Source organism: Oryctolagus cuniculus, chromosome X (assembly GCF_964237555.1).
Source record: "Oryctolagus cuniculus chromosome X, mOryCun1.1, whole genome shotgun sequence".
NCBI lineage: Eukaryota > Metazoa > Chordata > Mammalia > Lagomorpha > Leporidae > Oryctolagus > Oryctolagus cuniculus.
In genome coordinates this window covers 49,924,645-49,945,824 of record NC_091453.1, presented here as the reverse complement: position 1 = coordinate 49,945,824, position 21,180 = coordinate 49,924,645, and the positions used below count along the sequence as shown (strand labels likewise).

At 52.3% G+C, this 21,180-nt stretch overlaps 2 protein-coding genes and 1 long non-coding RNA gene across 7 annotated transcripts in view; 1 reads left to right on the top strand and 2 right to left on the bottom strand.

Annotated features, from left to right (window-relative positions):
• Positions 1–2,314: 2,314 nt before the first annotated feature.
• On the bottom strand, positions 2,315–4,553 carry LOC103351858 (uncharacterized). Its single transcript, XR_007912043.2, has 3 exons — positions 4,241–4,553; positions 3,237–3,408; positions 2,315–3,140 (listed from the first exon to the last, which is right to left on the bottom strand). It is a non-coding gene; the product is annotated as an uncharacterized lncRNA (long non-coding RNA).
• AWAT2 (acyl-CoA wax alcohol acyltransferase 2) lies at positions 4,175–15,563 on the top strand. Its single transcript, XM_002720065.5, has 7 exons — positions 4,175–4,351; positions 11,966–12,076; positions 12,412–12,482; positions 12,713–12,917; positions 13,149–13,323; positions 14,675–14,874; positions 15,105–15,563. Exons 1-7 carry the CDS (start codon positions 4,222–4,224, stop codon positions 15,257–15,259), a joined length of 1,047 nt encoding a protein of 348 aa, XP_002720111.2. The 5' UTR covers positions 4,175–4,221; the 3' UTR covers positions 15,260–15,563.
• Positions 15,564–17,402: 1,839 nt separating this feature from the next.
• EDA (ectodysplasin A) overlaps positions 17,403–21,180 on the bottom strand; it is a 358,022-nt gene continuing 354,244 nt past the window's right edge. For all 5 annotated transcript variants that reach the window (XM_002720063.5, XM_008272738.4, XM_008272739.4 and 2 more), the window contains exon 8: positions 17,403–21,174. In XM_002720063.5, coding sequence (XP_002720109.1) covers positions 20,923–21,174 — 252 coding nt within the window. In that variant the 3' untranslated portion in view covers positions 17,403–20,922. The remainder of the gene's footprint in view (positions 21,175–21,180) is intronic.

The following is a 21,180-nucleotide window of genomic DNA, read 5'->3' as shown; positions in this document are numbered from 1 at the left end:
TTGATGGACAGGTAAGGAGTAGGGGCTTTCAGCTCTGCTCCCTTCCAAGTGAGGCCTTGCTGACCATGGCCCAGACTTCTCCAGTGCTGAGAGACATGTCAGTACTAGTCCCATGGCAAATAGGGTGGGGTGGGGCCAGGGGCAGGCCCTGAGCCACTTCTGCTTCCCTATCTGTATCCCACATCAGTAGGAGCCAGGAACCTCATGAGAACTGGACTAGCCCTCCCAGAAACATAGTCAGTCTAACGGGGAGACAGATCTGGGCCAGCAGGCCTTTCTGTGCCTGTGAAAGTCCCCGTGAGCCACGTACTCTGTTAGGAGAAAAGGGGGAGCCTGTGACAGCCGCCCTCTGCCTGAAAGCTGCCCATACGTGGCATTTGGCACAAGTCACCACCTCTGCTCAGCAGCTGAACTCACCTCCTCAGCGCCAGCACGGCTAAGGCCAAACTCCTCATCCCGCGGTCCAGTGTGTTTACTTGGTCAGCCCTGCTGCCTTGCTCAGTTTCGCTTCCTACCATTGCAGCTATGCCGGTGAATTGCACCCAACACCCTCCACTTAATTTCCTGCGGTGTGGAGAGGGACAAGAAGGGACCCAGTCCAGGGCAGGGCCCGTGGACGGCTCCCCCTCTGGAGGCATCTGAGCCTCAGAAAGGAGGCGGTCCCAATGCCCCTGCTTTGCAGGAGACATCACCTGTTATGTAGAATCCCATCACTCTCCACTTTCTTCACTTACCACCAACCTGGCCTGAGCAGCCGTTGACCTTCACAGAAGGTTATTTGCCATAGCCCCACAAAGGTCTCCTCTTGCATCCTTGCCCCTTTAAAGACATAAATTGGGGCAGATGTTGTAGTGCAGCGGTTCAGCCACGACCTGTAAGTCCCGGCTACTGTATTCTTGACCCAGTTTCCTGCTAATGTGCCTGGGATAGCAGTGGAAGATGACCCAAGTGCTTGGGCCCCTGCATCCACGTGGGAGACCCGGATGGAGTCCCAGCTCCTGGCTTCAGCCTGGCCCAGCCCTGGCTGTTGCGACCTCTTTATGGGGTGAACCAGAGGATGGAAGATCCCTCTTTGTCTCTCCATCTCTCGATCTGTCAGTCTGCCATGACAGACTGCAAGTCATGCAAGGCAGAGTGACAGAGAATGGGGGGGGGGGGGGAGAGAGAGAGAGAGAGAGAAAGAGAGGTCTTCTATTTGCTGGTTCACTTCCCAAATGGTAGCAACAAACCGGGCTAGGCCAGGTTAAAGTCAGCAGTCAGGAGCTTCTTCTGGGTCTCCCACATGGGTGCAGGGGCCTAAAGATTTGGGCCATCTTCTACTGCTTTTCCAGGCCATAGCAGAGAGCTGGATCAGAAGTATAGCAGCTGGGACTCGAACCAGTGCCCATATAGGATGCTGGCAGCACAGGCGGAAGTTGTATGCCACAGCACCAGCCCTAGAAATCTTTTTAAAAATGTAAACCAACCCTGTCTCTTGTCTGCTCAAAGCTCTACAGTGGCTGTCCTTTCGAGAGAGTGAGAGGCCAAGTCCTTATGTTGGCCTACATGGTGCTCCTCGTTCTGGCTCCTAGCCATCTCTCTGCCCTAACTTGGTTCGTCTCACTTTGCTCAAGTCTTCTTGCTGTCCTAGAAACCTGCCAGGCATGGCTCAGTTTCAGGGCTGTGCGCTGACTGGTCTCCGGCCCCTGCCTCCTGGGACTTGCTGGGTGCTCACGGCCTAATGGCTGGCATGCCCCCCTCCTTCAAGATGCCACCTTCTCAGGCTGACCGCCCCTGGCCTGCTCTCCCCACCTGGTCCCTGGCCACCACCGTCCGGCACTTGCAACCTCCTGACTCTGCTCACATTTTGTAACGCCACGGTCTTCATACTATATTAGCTAGTTCAGTTCTTGTCGCCTGTCTTCCCCCACCGGAATGTAAAGCGCTCTCAAGGACGGGTGTGTCGTGGTTTGCTTTGGGCACTGATGTGACCCAGTTGCCTGGCACACACCGTGCCCTCAATCATGACGTGTTGCTTTATGAAACCCTTCCGGCTGTTCACTCATCCGGGCATTTCGCCTGCAGCACACACCTGGCTGGGCTTAGAAGCTTTCACATTCTCACATCCTGTTGCCTGAAGCACAAATTTGGACATACCACCTACAGACTGCAATGTAGACATTCATTGACAACTAGATACTTGTTTACCTTTGTATGTGTGTATACACACACGCAAGAGCCATGTGTGTGTATGTGGGCATGCACAAATAAATCATGTTTTTAAAATTTATTTATTTATTTTTAAAGATTTATTTATTTATTTGAAAGTCAGAGTTACACAGAGAAAGAAGGAGAGGCAGAGAGAGAGAGAGAGTGAGGGAGAGGTCTTCCATCCGCTGGTTCACTCCCTAATTGGCCGCAATGGCTGGAGCTGTGCTGATCCAAAGCCAGGAGGCAGGAGCTTCTTCCGGGTCTCCCACACGGGTGCAGGGGCCCAAGGACTTGGGCCATCTTCTACTGCTTTCCCAGGCCATAGCAGAGAGCTGGATTGGAAGTGGAGCAGCTGGGACTAGAACCAGTGCCCATTTGGGATGCCAGCATGGCAGTCGGCGGCTTTACCAGCTATACCACAGCGCCAGCCCCAAATTTATTTATTTTAAAAGACTTGCTTTATTTCTTTGAAAAGCAGAGTAACACAGAGTGAGAGAGAGACAGGGAGAGAGAGAGAGGGAGAGAGGGGGGCGAGAGAGAGGGAGAGAGGAAGAGAGAGAGGGAGAGAGGGGGGGAGGGGGAGAGAGAGAGGGAGAGAGGGAGAGAGAGAGGAAGAAAGAGAGGGAGAGAGAGGAAGAGAGAGAGGGAGAGAGGGAAAGAGGAATTTACCAGCTGCTGGTCCCCTCCACAAGTGGCTGTAGTGGCTGCAGCTGGGCCAGGCCAAAGCCAGGAGCCAGAATCTTCATTCAAATCTCCCACGTGGGTGCAGAGGCCCAAGCACTTGGGCCATCTTCCATTGCTTTCCCAGGTGCATTAGCAGGGAGCTGGATCAGAAGTGGAGCAGCCGGGACTGGAACTGGTGGCTCTGATATGGGATGCTGGCATTTCCGGCAATGGCTTTAACCTGCTGTGCCACAACACCATCCCTGACAACTTGCTTTTACGATGATCTGGAGGGAGATTTTTTTATTTGTGTGTGCAAAATTCTCTTATGAAAAAAGTCAAGGCTACAAAAGAGTTGAAAGAATCATACAGTGAACACCCACCATCTGGGTTCCACAGAGAATGTTTTGTTGCCGTCGTCACGTGTCTGTCCGTCCGTCCCCCCAGCCATCGATCCGCCAATAGACTTTATTTGCACTTCAAGGTAAACTGCAGACGTTTGCACTCTTTAACCCCTGGACACTTCAGCATTAATGAGAATTCAGCACTTGTTTCCTTTAGAGGGAAAATTTTCCTCCAGTCAAGTGCGCAGATCTTAAGCGTGTACTCGCAAAGTTTGGATGAAGGACTTTTGGATGTGTGCCCCTCCAAGTCCTATCAAAACTTGGCGATCATCCCTGTCACACCCAGAAATGCCATCCTGCCCCTTCCCAGTCAGTCCCCAGCAGAGGCCAATGCGGCTGTGATTTGCTTCCACTAGAGGTTTGTAGTTAGGCTTGTTCTAGAATTTCATGTACATGGAATAACAGAATACATACTAACAATGTTATGAATTCAGTAGGTTTGTTCAGCACCTACTATGTGCTCCCAGAACCATGATGCTTCTTCACCACAAGTAGTGAGTTTGCCCAGACTGCCCAGAAGGCCAACAATCTTTTCCCATCTGGGCAGGGACGTCCTCTAATCGTGTTCTGGCTGAGTCAGGTGGACCTTGTGGCCCATCTGAGCCCCAGGTTCCTTCCGGGGGCCCCACTCCTACCCCCACATTCCAGACAAGCCCTGGAGGCTTCTCCTCAGCCCCGTCCCCACCCACTCACTTCCCACACCAGCATTTTCCTCCATGCTTTTTGGCTGCAGGTGTGCGAGGGGCTGTCACAATCTCAGCCCAGGTCCAGCCCAAGTGGGCAAAAGTACAGGTAGGCAGGCGGCTGGAAGGAGCTGGCCGAGCAGAGGCGGCGTGAGATCCTGTAATCCTGCGGCGGGGCGGCGGGGTGGAGGGTGGGGGTGGGGGGGTGGAGACTAGGCAGGGGCTGGAGAGGGAAGCCTGAAGAGAGGAAACCTCACAGGCCCCGGAGCAGTAGGGGCAGGATGGCCGAGCAGCACTCACCTGCAGCCGCTGGGACCTCGGGCATCATGCTGCTGCCCTCCAAGAAGGACCTCAAGACCGCCCTGGAGGTCTTCGCTCTCTTCCAGTGGGCTCTCAGCGCCTTGCTTATCGGTGAGCCTTCAGCCCTTGCTAGGGTGACCAACCATCCTGGCTTGCATGAGACTCAAGGGTTTGGGGACATGTAATGCTCACGATGGAGATTGTCCCCAAGCAAACCAGGACAGTTGGTGCCCCTGGCCTTTGGGCGTGGCATCTGGAGGATTAGTGAGTGATGTGTGTGTGTGTGTGTGTGCACAGCTGCCAGGGACGGGTGAGCCCTCCGGCGGGGGCGGGGCAGGGTATGGAGGACTGTTATAGGATGATAGGGAGCGAGTCTTTTGAGGAAAGGGCCCTAGCTGCCACCCCGGGGGCTCAAGCAAAGCCTCAGGGAAAGACATTGGCATGACACCAGAGGGAGGCCGTGGGAACCTCTCGGCCTGAGCAATTCAACCATTTATTCATTTTCCCTAACGCCGACAAGCACAAACACTCTGTGCAAATGACTTGGACGTGCTGGCCACCATGTTCTAGAAGCAGAAACAAACCACTGCTGTGGGGGGGGGGTAGTCAGGAGCATGAATTAAGGGCCATTGTAAGCTGGGCCTGGAGCTTGGGGCTAGCACAGGGATGTGACCACGGAGAGGGAGGGCGGCCATTCCTTACCTCAACTCACCACCAGGCTAGGTACCAGAGAATGGGGAACTCAGAGGCCTGCCTGGGCTGGGCAGTGGGACTCCCTCCAGGACTGAAAAGAGCAATGCTACTGTAGGAATGCTGCTAACCAGGACCAGAAGAGACCAGAGAAGGGAATTCATGTGTACTAGGTGCTACTTTGTACCAGACATTTTCCCCATCTATCATTGCATTTTAGTCTAATGCAAACTTTGTTTTTCAAAGACTGATTTATTTGTTCCAGAGGCAGAGTTACAGAGAGAGAGAGAGAGAGAGAGAGAGAGAGAGAGAGAGAGGTCTTCCACTCACTGGTTCACTCCCCAGATGGCCACACAGCCGGAGCTGAGCCAATCCGAAGCCAGGAGCCAGGAGCTTCTTCCAGGTCTCCCATGGGGGTGCAGGGGCCCAAGCACTTGGTCCATCTTCTGCTGCTTTCCCAGGCCAGAGCAGAGAGCTGGATCAGAAGTGGAACAGCCGGGACTCGAGCCAGCCCCCATATGGGATGCCGGCACTGCAGGTGGAGGCTCAGCCCACTACACCACAGCGCTGGCCCCTTATGCCAACTTTCAGAAGTAGATTTCTTAGGCATAATAATTCACACTAATGACCATACCCATAATGAGAGCCAATACTCATATAATATTCACTGCCATTGATTGCACCTTGCCGCACACCAGACCCCGTTTGTTCTAAACCCCTTCTGTGGCTAACAGTCTCCACTGCATGGATGAGGAAGCGGAGGTCAGGTCCATGTGGGGTGCTTGGTCTGCCCAGGGTTGCACAGTTAGGAATTGGAGAGGCTGGGCTGGGAGTGCAGCCCGTAAGGCCCTTGAGTCTGGTCCATAAGTTTTCCTCGTGGTCCCTGCATCTGCTCACTCACTGCTGCCTGGGAGATGGGATGTGCAACTCGCCCCTGGAGTACACACTAGGCCGCAGGGGGGCAGGAGGAAGCCAGGCCTTGTACACATGTAAAGTTTCCTGGATGAAAGGCGAAGAAGGCTTCCAACTAAAGACAAGGACCTCAGCTGGGCTCCAGCGCTCTGCCCACTGAGAGGCTCAAGCTCTGGGGCAGTTTATTCAGGAAAGGGCAGCTTTCCTCATTCTCAGCTCTGCAGCTGCTGGGTCTCAGAGATAATCTGAGGTGAATCTGCCAGGGAGAGGGGCTGGCCTTCAACACCGGCATCCACTGTGAGCTCCGGTTCCAGTGCCAGCCGCGCCACTTCCGATCCAGCTTCCCTGCTAACGTGTCTGGGAAAGCAATAGAGGATGCCGCACGTGCTTGGGCCCCTGCTCCTCACATGGGATGCCTGGATGGAGTGCTGGGCTCCTGGCTTCAGCCTGGCCCAGCCCTGACTGTTGTGGTCATAAGGTGTGAACTAGCAGATGGAAGTTTCTCCTCCCCACTCTTTCTGTCACTCTGCATTTCAAATAAACGGATACATCTTTAAAAAGGAAGGATCTGCTTTGGCCTTGGCTTCAGGGTTTGCAGAACCTTAGGTCCGCGGTCTTGTGGCACCTGTGATGAGTCCCTGCCTAGAGATCCTGCTCTGGCCCAGAAGCTTTAGAACACTGGGTTCTCTTCTACAGGGTGAGTAGCCCTTATCCGAAACCATGGGATCAGAAGTGTTACAGATTTCAGATGTTTTTCTGATTTCAGAGTATTTGCAAACACATAATGAGATACCTTGAGAATGGCACCTCAGTCTAAACACAAAATTCATTTATGTTTCATATCCACTTGACACACACAGCCTGAGAGCAAGTTGATACAGTATTTTAGTGTGCCGGTGTCCCATGAGGTCACGCGTGGAATTTTCCACTTGTCCGGCTATGTCAGTACTCAGAAGGTTTCGGATTTTGGAACATTGCAGATCGCAGCGTCTCAGATTAGGGATGCTCAACTTGAATTCTTGTCCTATCCCCACGCAGTTGGCTTGTTACCAACCTCTCTGCCTTGCCAGCACTAAAACTCTGTTCCCATGTGAGAACAGGGTCTCTGAGCCCTAGAAACTGACACTGCACTGGAGGAGAAAAATGACCATTTATTAAAGGTTGCCCTGGGCCAGGCCCTTTCATAAAGGAGGTTGGAGCCTCTAGGCTGGCATCTCTCCGTCCTCAGTGCAATCCCCAAGCTCACCCCTCAGAGGCAATCATGGTTAATAGTGTTTTGGTCAGATAGGCAGACATGATGGAGATTTACACACACACACGTGCACACACACACGCATGCACATATGCATACCTCCCACACACTCATGCATACATGCACATACCCATACCACACACACACACACACACACACACACAGTCAAGAGGTGGTATATTGTAGCTTTTAAACATACAGTCTGGAGCCAGATGGACTGTGTTCAAACTCCAGCCCTACTACTTACTATCTGTGCAACATTTGATAAGTTATCCTCTCTGAGTCTTGTTTTCCTCATTTGTAAAATGTGTGCACTTAGGGTGTGTTAACCAGGGTAAACTAAGAATGCTGTGGTAACAGTTAATCCTGAAATTGCAGTGGCTTAGTGCAAGTAAATGTTTCTTTATGTTTTTTTTTGTTAAGATTTATTTATTAATTTGAAAGGCAGAATTACAGAGAGGGAGAGGCAGAGAGAAGTCTCCCATCTGCTGGTTCACTCCCCAAATGGGTAAAACGGCCAGGGCTGGCACAGACTGAAGGCAGGAGCCCAGAACTTCATTCAGGTTTCCCACGCGGGTGCAGGGGTCCAATCACTTGAGCCATCTTCTGATGCTTTCCCAGGCCATAGCAGAGAGCTGGATTGGAAGAGGAGCAGCCGGGACTCGAACCAGCGCCCCTATGGGATGCCAGCACTGCAGTCAGTGGCTTAACCCGCTGTGCCACAGAGCCAGCCCTAACAAATGTTTATTTCTTGTTCATGTTAAACGTCCAACATAGGTTGGTAGGAGTCTCTGCCTGCTGTGGACACTAATATTTAGGCTGATGGAGGCACCGTCATATTGTGTTAGTGCAAAATGTGGTGTCAGGGGTTATCACAGCATGAGAGGAAAGCAAATACAGAACTCATATGCAGGCCTTACTACCTCCAAGCAGCAGTGATAGGTAAACAACGAGTCATTGCTTTATTTCCAACTCCCTTAATTACGAGTGAGGTCGAGTTTCTTTTTCATATGTGTCTGAGCAATTATATTTTTCTCTTTCTGCTGACTACCCACACGAGATCTTTGCCCATTCTTCCCTTGCAATTGAGTTGACTCTTGAAGGACAAATTTGAAATGGGTGAAGAAGGAAGGAGCGTTCAGGATAAACAGTAGGCAACTAGGAAAAGGCTAGGCTGAGAAGGAAAACACGGCGCATTCGAAGAGCTGCCAGTGGTTTAAGTGGGAGGAGGTGAGAGGCGCAGACTTGGCGCTTGACACACATTGACTGAAGGATGGATGAGTGAATGGATGGGAGTGGAGGAATGGATGAGTGAATGAATGGGAGCGGAGTCAAAGAGCATTCTGGAGAAGCTGGCTGGGGACAGATTGCATAGGGCGTTGCAAACCATGGGCAAGGAATTTGCACTTCTTCCTCAGGGTCATGTTAGGGTGCGGCATGGGCAGCGTTATCACATTTGTGTGTTTGAGAGACCACTGTAGCTCCCGTGTAGCAAATCTGTTATAGGAAGATAGGGGTGGAAGTGCCCATGCCACGTAGGAGGCTGTGGAATGAATCCAAGTGAGACTTGCTGGTGAACTGGACCAGGCTAGTGGCGATGGGGTTGGAGAGGAGAGAGAAAAAGAGGAGAGATTCAGTTGGGATAGGTTAATAGGATGTGATGATAAGAAGATGTGTGCGAGAGACTGAAGCAAGGCTGAAGGGTCAGGCGCCAGTGTGAGCTGCCAGCAGGGCAGGGGGAGCAGAGCAAAGTGTGAGGAGGAGAATGGCTGAAAGTGGAATGACTACCGAGGACTCTCTTTTGAAAAGATTTGTTTAGTTGAAAGGCTGTGTGTGTGTGTGTGTGTGTGTTTGTAGAAAGCGAGTGAGCGAGCGAGAGATCTTCCATCTGCTGTTTCACTCCTCCAATGCCTGTAACATCTGGGGTTGGGCCAGGCTGAAGCCAGGAGCCCAGAACAAAGTCCGGGTCTCCCATATGGGTGACACGGACCAAAGCCCAAGCACTTGAGCCATCATCTGCTTCCCGCATACATTGATCAGCTGTGGAGTAGCTGGGATTTGAACCCAGTACTCTGATATGGGACAGTGGCAGCTTGACTTGTTGTGCCACAACAGCCATACCCCAGAGGACCCGTAATTTGAGTTTGGCTTTGGGTGTACAGACAGCTAGAAGACCCTTGCAGTGAGCCTGTGAGGAGGCTAGGGCAGGTGCCCATTTTGCAAAGAGGAACTGAGGCACAGGGGGCTGAGTTGCAGGGATAACTTTGACCATACATGGTAAATGGCAGATTTAGGATTCATCCCACACAGGGAACTGTACCTGCGGCCACATTCTCAAGATGTCCCCACTACCGCCTGGGTTTGAGCAAAGCCCAAGGGAGACTGACTGGTGTCTTCTGGACAAGATGCATGCCTTTCTTGAGTTGTTGGAGAAGGCAAGAGTTTTGTATAGTGCTTATCAAAAAGCCTGAAACGGCTGGCCTGTGCTCCACCCTTCCCAGAGATAGACATTTGTAACCTTGTTAGCTCCTTCTAGTCTTGGCTTCCACATTTCCAAATGTTACTATTTGGAATTTCTAAATATTACTATTTTCTGATGCAACCATTGTAGATACTGTCTACTGGCTTCCCTGTATGGAAGATGAGTGTGTGACTGCATACGCTATCACTCCAATTTCCCCTTCTCTCATTTTATCCAAATCATTATACAGGTTTGGTTAAACACTTGACTAGGAAACATTATTCACAATTGAGCTATTTAGTGTACCGAGAGGATAGTTCCTTCATCACACAACATTTTGTGTTCCTGGGAGTTAATAATTGCTTCATTTTGAATTTCTTTGGTTACCTATTAGGTATCTATTAGCTATCATGAATTCATCTGCAAAGGCTCCAAAGACATATTAGTCTCTCAATATGTGCGAGCACATCAGGAATCTGTAAGCTGTCACCTCCAGGATGCTTGAAGAAGCAAACAAAATTTAAGAAGGTGCTCACTCTCATGTCCCTGAGAGTGAATGCCTCCTTAGATTTTGTGTCCTAGGTGCCATGCTCAGCTCCTCCCAGTACTGGTCTTGTTCCTTTCTCTCCTTTGTTGGAGCCCTTTCTTCCTGGATCCCATGTCTTCTTTCTTAGATTACTGTCTTATTTTGGTGAAGTACATCCTCCAGTAGTTTTCTGAGAAAGAGACACGCAGGACAAATAATCTGAAATGAATCAGAAATAATCTACATTCTAATAATCTAATCAAAACAATCTGCATTAGTTTTTTACTTTGCCTTCATAATTGATTAGTTTGGCTGCACATTGAATATCTTATCTGTGTCTTGTGTAAGTAAAGACGTTCCTCAATCCCTGATGGGGTTACAACCCAATAAAACTATTGCAAGTTGAAAATATCTCATGTTGAAAACGCATTTACTACATAACTTGTGGGATGTCAGAGCTTAGCAACACAGCACAGGGTACAGCGTTGGTTGTTTCTCCCTTGTGATCACAGGGCTGTTTGGGAACTGTGGCTGCCGCTGCCGCCCAGCATCGTGGGAGAGGATCGGGCTGGCATATTACTAGCCTGGGAAAAGATCCAAATTCAGAACTTCAAGTACAGTTTCTATTGAACGCGTATGGCTTTTGCACCATTGTAAAGTCAAAAGGAATCATGCTGAACTGTCATAGGTTAGGGACTGTTTGTATTTGAGTCTAGAGTCTGTTTGGTTCAAGTTTTATCAGAGAATAATCTTCCCATCGTCCGGTTGTGTAGTGGAGGGGAGAGACTTGGAGTGCTAATTGGTTCCTTGGCAAACATCCAAGCAGTCCCCTGGGTTTTGAGCTCTGAGCTTCATCCTTGCCTTTTGTGACACCTGGTGCCTACAAATCTCTAGATTCTCCTGTGCAAACAGGCTTGCTTCTTGGAGGCATCACCCTTGCAGGTAACTAAATCCCGGCTCTCTTCGCTCTCAGTCTCCTCCTCCTCCTCCATCTTCTTTCCAGCATCAGATGTTTGCTGATAAGTCACCCACTGTAGGCATCTCTCCAGTTCTCTTTCAGTTTTTCTCTCTCTCTCTCTCTTTCTCTCTCTCTCTCTCTAACTCTGCCTTTCAAATATATATAGAGAGAGACAGAGAGACTATCTTAAAAAAAAACATTTAGCAATACTTTTTATGGGGCTCCAGCAAGCTGTTGAGACAGAAACTTGTGCTTAATCTGCTACGTTCAATTCCAAATGTTCTCTGTCTTCCTTAACCTTTGTTTTGACCCACTTTCCTACACAGTCTTAATCATGGCCGTTTTAAAAACAGTCCAGTAATAATTTGAAGTCCGCGTGGCTCCCCGTGTGACTCATCCGCAGTAACCCTTTCTGATACTCTCACCGGTAGTGGCCCTGTCTTCTGGGAACTTTGCTTGGTGGCGGTGGGGGCAGTCTTGTCACTTGCTTCTTTTCTTGTTGGCCGTCTTGTGGGCTTGCAACCTGGCTGAAGCTGGGTCTTCGCTCTGCCTGACGGTCTCCCCGCCAATGCCTTGCAGCTGTGGTGGCATGGAGAGGAAAGCAGGGCTTGTGGGGAAAACTATGCCAGGACGCGTTGACCTCTGGTGGCCCATCCCTGGCTCTCTGCCACTGAACACATTGCAGATAGTCAGAGCCTGGCGCTGGGGCGGGGCCCGGGAGAAAGGCTTTCCAGTGTGAAGCAGAGCTGCAGAGGCGGACATCTGTGTGCTAGAGCCAAGGCCAGACAGGAGAACCGGGGCTGCAGGCATGGGCGCGCTTGGGGCCTGGGTGGGCGTGCGCATGACAGAAGTCGGGGAGGGAGGGTGAGTGTGAGGGCGTGAGAATGCGTTCACAATTCGGTAACTCTGGCCTGGGCCCTCTCCAGTAAGCACAGTGATCCTCGTCAACCTCTACCTGGTGGTGTTTACGCCCTACTGGCCTGTCACTGTGCTCATTCTCACCTGGCTGGCTTTCGACTGGAAGACCCCTGAGCGAGGTGAGCACCCTGCTGGCGCCGCAGTGCCACAGGCCCTTCTCTCTTCTTTCCTTGTCATCCTGAGAGGCTCGGCCAATTCCCCACAGCTGGAGATGCTGAGGGAGGGGTCCTGGGCAAGTGATGGGAAGACCCTGGCCACAGCTGGAGTGGCTTAGGGGGAGGGGCAGCTGGTGAAACAGAGCTAGCCGGTCCTACGTTAACGGCCCCACAAGCCCGCCTGGGTTGTCACTTAAGAGGCCAGAGAGCAGCAGGGGGTGATGGGAGAGAACAGCAAGGGGTGATGGGAGAGGACAGAGGCAGTGGACAAAGGTCGGCACTGGTGCGTCTGCTTTCAGGTGGCCGCCGGCTTACCTGTGTGAGGCAATGGCGCTTGTGGAAACACTACTGCGACTACTTCCCTCTCAAGGTGAGCAGCCTCAGATGCCACCCCAAGCCCCAGCCCAGCCCTGCCTCCTGTGCCAGCAGCTGGGCCAGGGAGGGGGCAGAGGGCCTGGCAGCCATCCACTTGGCGGCCTGCGGCAGTGCCACGTGCCGGAGTTGGACGTCTTGCCAACCTGCATGGCCGGCCCCAGCAGCCCTTTGCCCGGGTCCCCTGCCACTGCCTGGAGCCCTGCTGACTCTGCCTTTCCTCTCCAGATTTTGAAGACTCACGATCTCTCCCCCAGCCACAACTACATCGTTGTCTGCCACCCGCACGGGCTCATGTCCCATTCGTGCTTCGGCCACTTTGCCACGGAGACTTCGGGCTTCTCCAAGGTCTTCCCTGGCATCACCCCGTACATACTCACACTGGGAGCCTTTTTCTGGGTCCCCCTCCTCAGAGACTACGTAATGTCCACAGGTGAGTTGGCTAGCACAGGAAGCCAGAGAAAACAATGGCTCCCCAAGGGACAGGTTGGGGAGGGGGCAGGAACAGGTGGCAGCATGACCAACTTTGGTCCTGGACAGCTTTTCTAGGCTCCCAAGCCAGATAGGGGGTGTTGGTGGTTCTCCACCTGCTTTGAAGAAGAAAGGAGAAAAGATTCGGGGTGTGGGAAGTGGCCAGTGACCCTCAGCTTTCTCTGCCCACCAGGGGCCTGCTCTGTGAGCCAATCCTCCATGGACTTCCTGCTTACCCAGAAAGGCAAAGGCAACATGCTCATTGTGGTGGCTGGCGGCCTGGCTGAGTGCAGATACAGCCTGCCGGGATCCTGCACCCTGTTCTTGAAGAAACGGCATGGCTTTGTGCGCACGGCCCTGCGGCACGGGTAAGCAAGTGCTCTGGTTCGGCCTCAGGGGAGGGGACCCAAAGGCCCAGCAGGCAAGGAGGAAGGGCTTTTGAGGAAATGGTATCTAAAGAGGGAGGAAGAAGTATATGATTGGTTGTCATTAACTACAGTCATCATAACTAGATACTATATTTTTTTAAAAAATTGACTTATTTATTTGAGAGCTGGAGTGACAAACAGAACGAGAGAGAGAGAGAGAGAGAATATCTTTTGTCTGCTCATTCAATTCCAAATGGTGGCAACACCTGGGACTGGGCCAAGGCTGAAGCCAGAAGCCAGGAACTCCTTCCAGGTCTCCCATGGGGGTGCAAGGGCACAAGCACTTGGACCATCCTCTGCTGCTTTCTCAGGCCCATTAGCAGGGAGCTGGATCAGAAGTGGAGCAGCCAGGACTCGGACCAAAGCCCATATGGAATGCTGGCATCATCTTGTGGCAGCTTAACCTGTTGGGCCACAGCACCAGCCCCATACAGTTTTGACTTTACTTGGAAAATAAAGAAAAGAAAAAAAAAAAAGAGGGAGGGGAAAGCCGTCCCTGGCACAGAGCTGTGACTGAGTGCTGGAGCAGTTCTCTTTTATTTAAACATTTATTTTTTTAAGATTTATTTATTGATTTGAAAGTCAGAGTTACACAGAGAGAGAAGGAGAGGCAGAGAGAGAGAGAGAGAGGTCTTCCATCTGCTGGGTCACTCCCCAATTGGCCGCAATGGCTGGAGCTGGGCTGATCCAAAGCCAGGAGGCAGGAGCTTCTTCCGGGTCTCCCACGCGGGTGCAGGAGTCCAAGGACTTGGGTCATCTTCTACTGCTTCCCCAGGCCATAACAGAGAGCTGGATCAGAACTGGAGCAGCCGGGACTAGAACCAGCGCCCATAGGGGATGCCGGCACTGCAGACAAAGGCTTTACCTGCTAAGCCATAGTGCTGGCCCCTTGCTAGAGAATTTCTGCTTGTGAACAAAGGGTAGAGGGCCCACCTTGACCCAGTCCACCTTCGTGCTAACCTCTTATGTGGGCCACCCCCTTTTATAAATGGGGACTGGATGCAACCCTGGCTCAGAGAGAGCCAAGCTTAGCATGTAGATTGAAGGGAAGGAAGCCAAGTGAAATGGCTCTTGGGTCTTATCTTCCAGTGGCTCAGACCTGGAGCTTCCTGGATTGGGGTGGGGGTCGCGGTGGGGTGGGCTTACTTTCTTTTGCTGCTGGTCTGCTCCTATAGGCAGCCTGGAGTCAGGCATGGAGTTGGGCTTAGGATTGGGGAGCTGGTAGGCAAGACCCAGGGACCACAGGCAGTCAGCATTTCTGGGCATCCAAGGACCTGCTTTTCCTCTGCAGGGTGGCTCTAGTCCCTGCCTATTCCTTTGGGGAGAATGACCTCTACGATCAGCATATTTTCAAGCCAGGAGGCTTGGTCAACCGCTTCCAGAAGTGGTTCCAGCGCATAGTCCACGTCTACCCTTGTGCTTTCTACGGGCGTGGCTTCACCAAGAACTCCCTGGGCCTTCTGCCCTATACTCGGCCTGTAACCACGATTGGTGAGTGGATCCTTCTGCTGGCAGCTTCGGGCTAGGATCCCGGATCCAGTTCCGAGACAGGAGCTTGATGCTGGCTGTGCTCAGAGGCAGGGAGACCAGTTAGGATGAGTGGCGGGTTGGCGGAGTGAGCAGAAAGAACCTGGGCTCGCTTGAGGTTGGGGGCACATGCCGTGGAGCGAGCTCTTCTGAAGTCTGTCTTTTTTTTCCTTCCCTATCATCTCCGCTGGCAGTCGGGGAACCTCTCCCAGTGCCCAAGATCGAGAATCCAAGCCAGGAGACTGTGGCTCAATACCACGCACTCTATGTTGATGCCCTCCGCAAACTATTTGACCAGCATAAAACCAACTTCGGCATTTCAGAGACTCAGGAGCTGGTGATAATTTGAAAGACAGCCCCAGCAGCCTCTCAGCCTGGTATCCAAAAAAACCCCAAGAGGACAAAGGCACCTGTGGAGCTGCCATACCTAACTTGGCCAGTCGTGATTATGTGGCGGGGCTAGGTGGCTGTTTGCTGTGCCCCTCTTCTCAACACCATCTCTTTCTCTTCTCAGCCTTTCTCTCCCTTTTCCTTGGGGGCTACAGGGAAGCAGAAAGGAGGCAGGAAAGACCTAGGGGAGAGGTGACTGTAAGGGCTCCCATAGGAGCAGTGTTGAGGCAAACAAGGGATAGAATAAAAAAACTGTCTCCCGATACTGATGTGCTCCGGCTGGTGTGTTTTGAGGGCTCTAGGATTGCCTGTGCATGTCTCTCCTGCAGCTCTCACACAGCCCATCTCCTGGCCTCGAGACCCCTTCCGCATCTGGCCACATGGAACTGACAACCCCTCCCTGTTCATCTCAGAGGCCTTTGGGAAGATTGAATGACACGGGATGTGATGGCAAGTTTGTCAGTTGGGGAGCTCCGTACAGTTTTGCTCCTTTAAGCATATCACCCATTGAGCAAACACTGCCCCGACTCTCATGGCTTCTCAGTGCCTAAGAGAAAGTTTTGACAGTGGAGAATTTTGTGTTGAAAGTTTCAGTGATTGCTACCCTGTAGTCCATGTTCTGTTTCCGCCTCCTAAAGCTGTAACGAAATGGGTCAGCCTCGGACCTGATTTCTCCCGTCTTTCCTCCAGCAACTTGCCTCTACTTGCCCGGCCCTCTACCTCTGCCCTTCGTTTGAGAGTCAGCCAGTCGTCTTGGGAGGGAAGCGAGGTGCCTGGCGACCAGCCGTCAGAGAGGACTCTTCTTTGGAATAGCAAGCCTCTCCAACTCTTGGCATAATGGTTGTTGCAGTGACAGGTTACATGATTTGGCCCACAGCCCCCTTGTTCCATCTCTCTTGGGTCAGTGCCATTTGAGTCCAGTGATTTCCCGGCGTCCAGTCTGTCAGCTTGATCTAGAACAGCTTGTGTGTTTATCACAGCACGTTCTGCTGCCTCTGCCCTGGGTAGCTTTTCATGGGAAGGTTTGTACACAGGGGGCAGAGCCATGCTTCCACTTTCCTGCGGTCTCTTCTGCCAGAGATCACATTTCCCATGAGCTCCCATAAGGGAGTTGGAAACAGATTCCAGGTGTCTTGTGACTGGTTTCCTTAAAAATAAAAAATAAATAAACCCACTAAGGCAGCCAGAGGACGAGCCTGGCTCCAACATCCAGCCCATGCACCCGTAGCTGCTACAGATTTGTCAAGGGCCACTGTGTGTGCACTCTGTTACTGACGTGTTTCATCCTCCAACCTATACACAGGGGCAAAGGCTGCTGGGTAAAGTGCCCAGAACTCTCTTGAGCTACTCTGAGGGCTTCTTCCTGAGAGTGTACATCTTCCTTAGTGCTGCCTCCGTGAGACTTCTCCACTCAGCTTGGGGCCCAGGTGTGGAAGCAGCAGGGTAGGACGTCCGGTCTCCAGTCTGGGAATCAGACCAGGTGGACACATTTATGAGTTGGGTGACCTTGAATGAGAGCTACTTAAGTTTTTTTTTTTTTTCATTTCTTTTACAAGTTTGGAGTTTTGTTTTTTAGGGTTTTTGGAAAGATTTATTTACTTATTTATTTGAAAGTCGAATTTACACAGAGAAGGAGAGGCAGAGAGAAGTAGAGAAGGGTCTTCCATCCACTGGTTTATTCCCCAGTTTGCCGCAATGGCCGGAGCTGCGCCGATCTGAAGCCAGGAGCTTCCTCTGGGTCTCCCATGCAGGTGCAGGGGCCCAAGGACTTAGGCCATCTTCTACTGCTTTCCCAGGCCATAGTAGAGAGCTGGATTGAAAGTGGAGCAGCTGGGACTCGAACCGGTGCCCATATGGGATGCCGACACTGCAGGTGACGGCTTTACCCGCTACACCACAGTGCCGGCCCGTTTTTTAGCTATAAAATGCCAACAATATTTAACATGTTGCCACATTCACTTCAGACTTAGAGGTTTCATACACACACATACACACTGCTTTTTTTTCTTAAAAAGAGATGTGACTGTCCCAACATGAAGGCTAGATGTCAATGATCACAATGTGCCAAAAAGCACCTAACATGCAGCAAGTACTTAAGCCAGTTTCAAGAACAAGGGAGGGAAAAAGCGCTTTTATTTGCAAAGAATAAACCATTAATTTACACAAACTTACATCCCAGTTTATATACATTATATATAGTTTATATACACAGTATCTCACACTGGATGCTGACCCCCAAAAGCAGCATTGGCCCTGCTCCAGGCCATTCTCACAACAAGGCCCACTCTCCATCCCCCACCCCCAATCCCAGCGGGAAGCTTTCTGGATAAAGAAAGGACACACCGCAACCCCTCCTGGAGAGAGCCCTGAAATGGGCTAAAAGAAAAAAAGTCAGGTTCCTTCTTTGTGCTGCATGGCCTAGGGAGGCCTGAGGCAGGGGTGGGGCCATTCTGGAGCCTTGCAGGCCAGAGGCAGGAGCTGGGCGAGTGCCCTGAGGGGAGGAAGAGTTCCGATGAAGGCTGTAGTTTCTCTCTTCCTGTCTGGGCAGGCTCCTACAGGGGCCAGAGTGCTCCCAGCCTTGAGTCTGCGGGTGGAAGAAAGAAGGGACTGCTCTACCCCTCACTCTGCTGAGTCTGGAGGTCAGGCCTTGGTCACCCCCACTTGGGCGGGGTCACCTGCCCTCAGTGGGCCTCCGTTTCCACCAGAGTAATACAGGGTGGAATTGAGGTTGGACCAGATTCTCGCTGAAGGGCTCTTAGCTCTCAGTTTCTCTGAATCTATTCGCATCCACCAGAAGTTATGTAAAACACAGGCGGATAGAAGTCTTTGTTTCCCTGGAGGGTTCCCAGCCCTTTCCTGTTCAACAAAAGACATTTGGCTCAGGATGGATGAAGGGGAGAAGAAGGCACAGAGTGCATTTTCCAGGCAGCCAGGAGCCCGGCAGCCTCTGACAGCTGCTGTTTGTGCCCGCTTGGCTATCGGCGCCCGGGCAGCTGGCAGAGGCCCCTGCCTTGCAATTCGCCTACAGACCTGTCACTCTGCTTGCCCACAGATGTCCGCGGCCTATTCTCCACGCTAGCGTGGCCCTCTGGTAAACCCACATCAACCTAATTCCAAGTAGTAAATCTACTCCCACACGCGCCCAGCAGTAAATTGCTTCACCCACTTGGGCAACGACTTTGCGGCAAGGCAGTTCCCCAGCTACAGTTTGCTTCCCTCACCATCCAGCCTTCTTCCTCCAGGGTTGGGAGTTGATGAGGGGCCTGGTGGGAACCGGTTTCTCCTCTGTGATCACCTGCATGTCTGGGGCAGTTACAGCCAAAGGCCTCTCTCAGGCCTTCCCTCCGACCCCGGGAGACCCTGCCAGAGTCGAGGCATCTGCCGTGCGGTAGGCAGGGACAAGCGTTTAGCTTATTTAATATTTAGCAGCTGGTGGAGGTGGCCAGCTCCGGTAACGAAAGGGGGACCTTGCCCATAGTCGGGGCTCGCACAGGATGGCTGCTTGGCTCATCAGATGCATGAAAGAACGTGAGGCCTACCAGTTCTGTGGGTGCCCCGGAATATTCCCCTCGAATGAAAACGAGCGCCTCTGGGTTCCTCTCTGGGACCCTCAAGAATTTCACTTTCCCTTTTTTTCCTTTCACTTTTACTGGTTCTCTGTGGATCTCAAACGCCACGCCCTGCTGTGACTGAACCTGGGCGAGCTGTTGGCCAAAGCACTTACCCTCTCTGAGCCTCCACCCAAACACGACCTGTGTCATATCAGCTGCCCTGCCTTCCTCAAAGCAGATAATAAAAGGGAAAGTACTTTTCCGACTTTAAGCCAGAGGTTCTCGGTTGGTTCCTGTGACAACTGCAGAGTGTCCTAGGCAACTTATTTAGGAGTTGGGGGGGAGTCCCACACATGCCTAAAATCTGCCTCGCTTTGGGTTCCAAGACTCACACTGGCACCCAAAATACAGCAGGGGTCCAGCCCCACGATGCCCCGACCCCTTTTCCTGACCCTCCAAGGGCCAAGGGCCAAGCAGTGTGGTTGCTTAGAAAGGGAAGGCACAACTGAGAAAGAAGTCCCTGCTATTCTTGGTGGGTTTCAGCTGCCCGAAGGAACTTCTTCCTCATCACTTTAAAAGGACACACATTTCAAAAGGAAATATGTTTCAGGGGGCAAAGCCGAGTGAAGTAGACAAGGCTGGCCTTCTAAGCTTGGGGCTGGACCTAACACTCAGAAGCCAGGCTGGGCCCTGACAGTTAGAAATACAGGCCCTTGAATGACCCTACCATAGTATCCCAGCAGGGAACCCGGTGCCGGTGCCTCTGGACCTCGACGAAAGGGCAGAGAGCCCTGCTTCTCCCAGGCTAGAGTGAAGAAAGGACTGGGGCAGCAGGGCATCCGCTGCTGTCCTTTCAGATAACACCTGGTTTAATAACCATTTGGGCTGCGGCAAACTGGAACAAAACCCTTTGCCCTTTGCTAGGCTCCTCCTTGCTGATGCTCAGTCTGAGGCTTGGGAGTTTAGAAGGCTCTCATGGCAAGCGCCTGTTAAGACTCACAGATATCAGAACTTGAAGGGGATGTCGGGAGGTGGCCACGGTGGTGGCGGCGGCAGGGGGTGGGGGTTGCCCTCCCGTCCAACCCTTCCTCCACCAGCAGATACAAATCCATTAGGATTCGATGAATATTTGTACTGCTTAGTAAATGGAAAATTCGCTTTGTGCCCAGGGAAGCTAAAGACTATCCCAGACTCACATGAGCACAGGTCCTGGATTAGGCACCTGTCTCAGACAGAGGTAGGCTCTGTGGAGAAAGACAGGAGTTCTAGTGAGGCTGGGGAGGGGACCCCGTGGAGTTTTCTGAGTGTGGTGCCCAGCTGTAAACAAAGTGAGAGACACATGGCCCCCAGTACCGACTCGGGCACTCGGGCGCTCAGGCAGACGGGTTTGTAGCCCTTCCTTGCAACTGCCCCAAGGCAGGGGAGACCGCTGGTCTCCAGAGCCCATCAAGGCTGTCACAGTGTGGCTCTCAGCCTGAGGGGTTAGCGCTCTTCGGCTCTCTTGCAGGCCACGAAGTGGAGCAGCAAAAACCGCTCCCACTATGGAAGATGTCCCCTTGGCAGGCTTCTCCCTCCATCTCTGCCACAAGCACCTGCCTTCCCCCTCCCAGGCCCTCTCCCTTTAGGCTACAGCACTGGCTTCCCATGCCACCCCACCCCCATCCCCTGCCAGGGGAGGAGCATGAGCCCCTTTAGGGTCAGATGGTCACCCCGGACAGAGTCTGGAGCATGCATTTGCTTTCTCTGGCCTGCTGCCCGCAATCCTCATTTTAGTGCAACAAATGACAAATCTGACAACAGGGACCTTAGGGCGGAAGAGTCGTGCCATACAAGCCATTCAACATGGAGCCAAAGAAGAAGGTTCTGCTTTCTGGAAACCCTGGGGCTCCGACCACCGACCCATTCTGGAAAGTCAAGCAGGCCTTGTCATCCTGGAGTCACTGGGGGAATAAATAGCACTGGGGCACTTCTCTCTGTGGCTGCAACACCACAGCAGCACTTAGAGGTTCTGGGAGTCCCGGCTCCCAAACCTGGGCCAGGGGCATGGGCAGGGGCAAGATTGGGGGACAATCTACGAGGCAGGGGCTTCGCCCAGCCTGATGGCCCCAAAGAAGGTGGTGTGCTTGCTCATATTGATAGAGATGTCGGCGTGCACCATCTTCACGGCAATCTTCTGCCGGGCCTTGAGGAGGCAGACGCCCGCCGTATAGCAAGTGTTGTAGTTGGTCTTGCCCGTCTCGATGCTACGGGTGCACTGCAGGAAGGGCTTCTCGTCCACCACCACCTCATAGCTGGCAAAGTCAGTGAAGTTGATGTAGTATACCTGGGT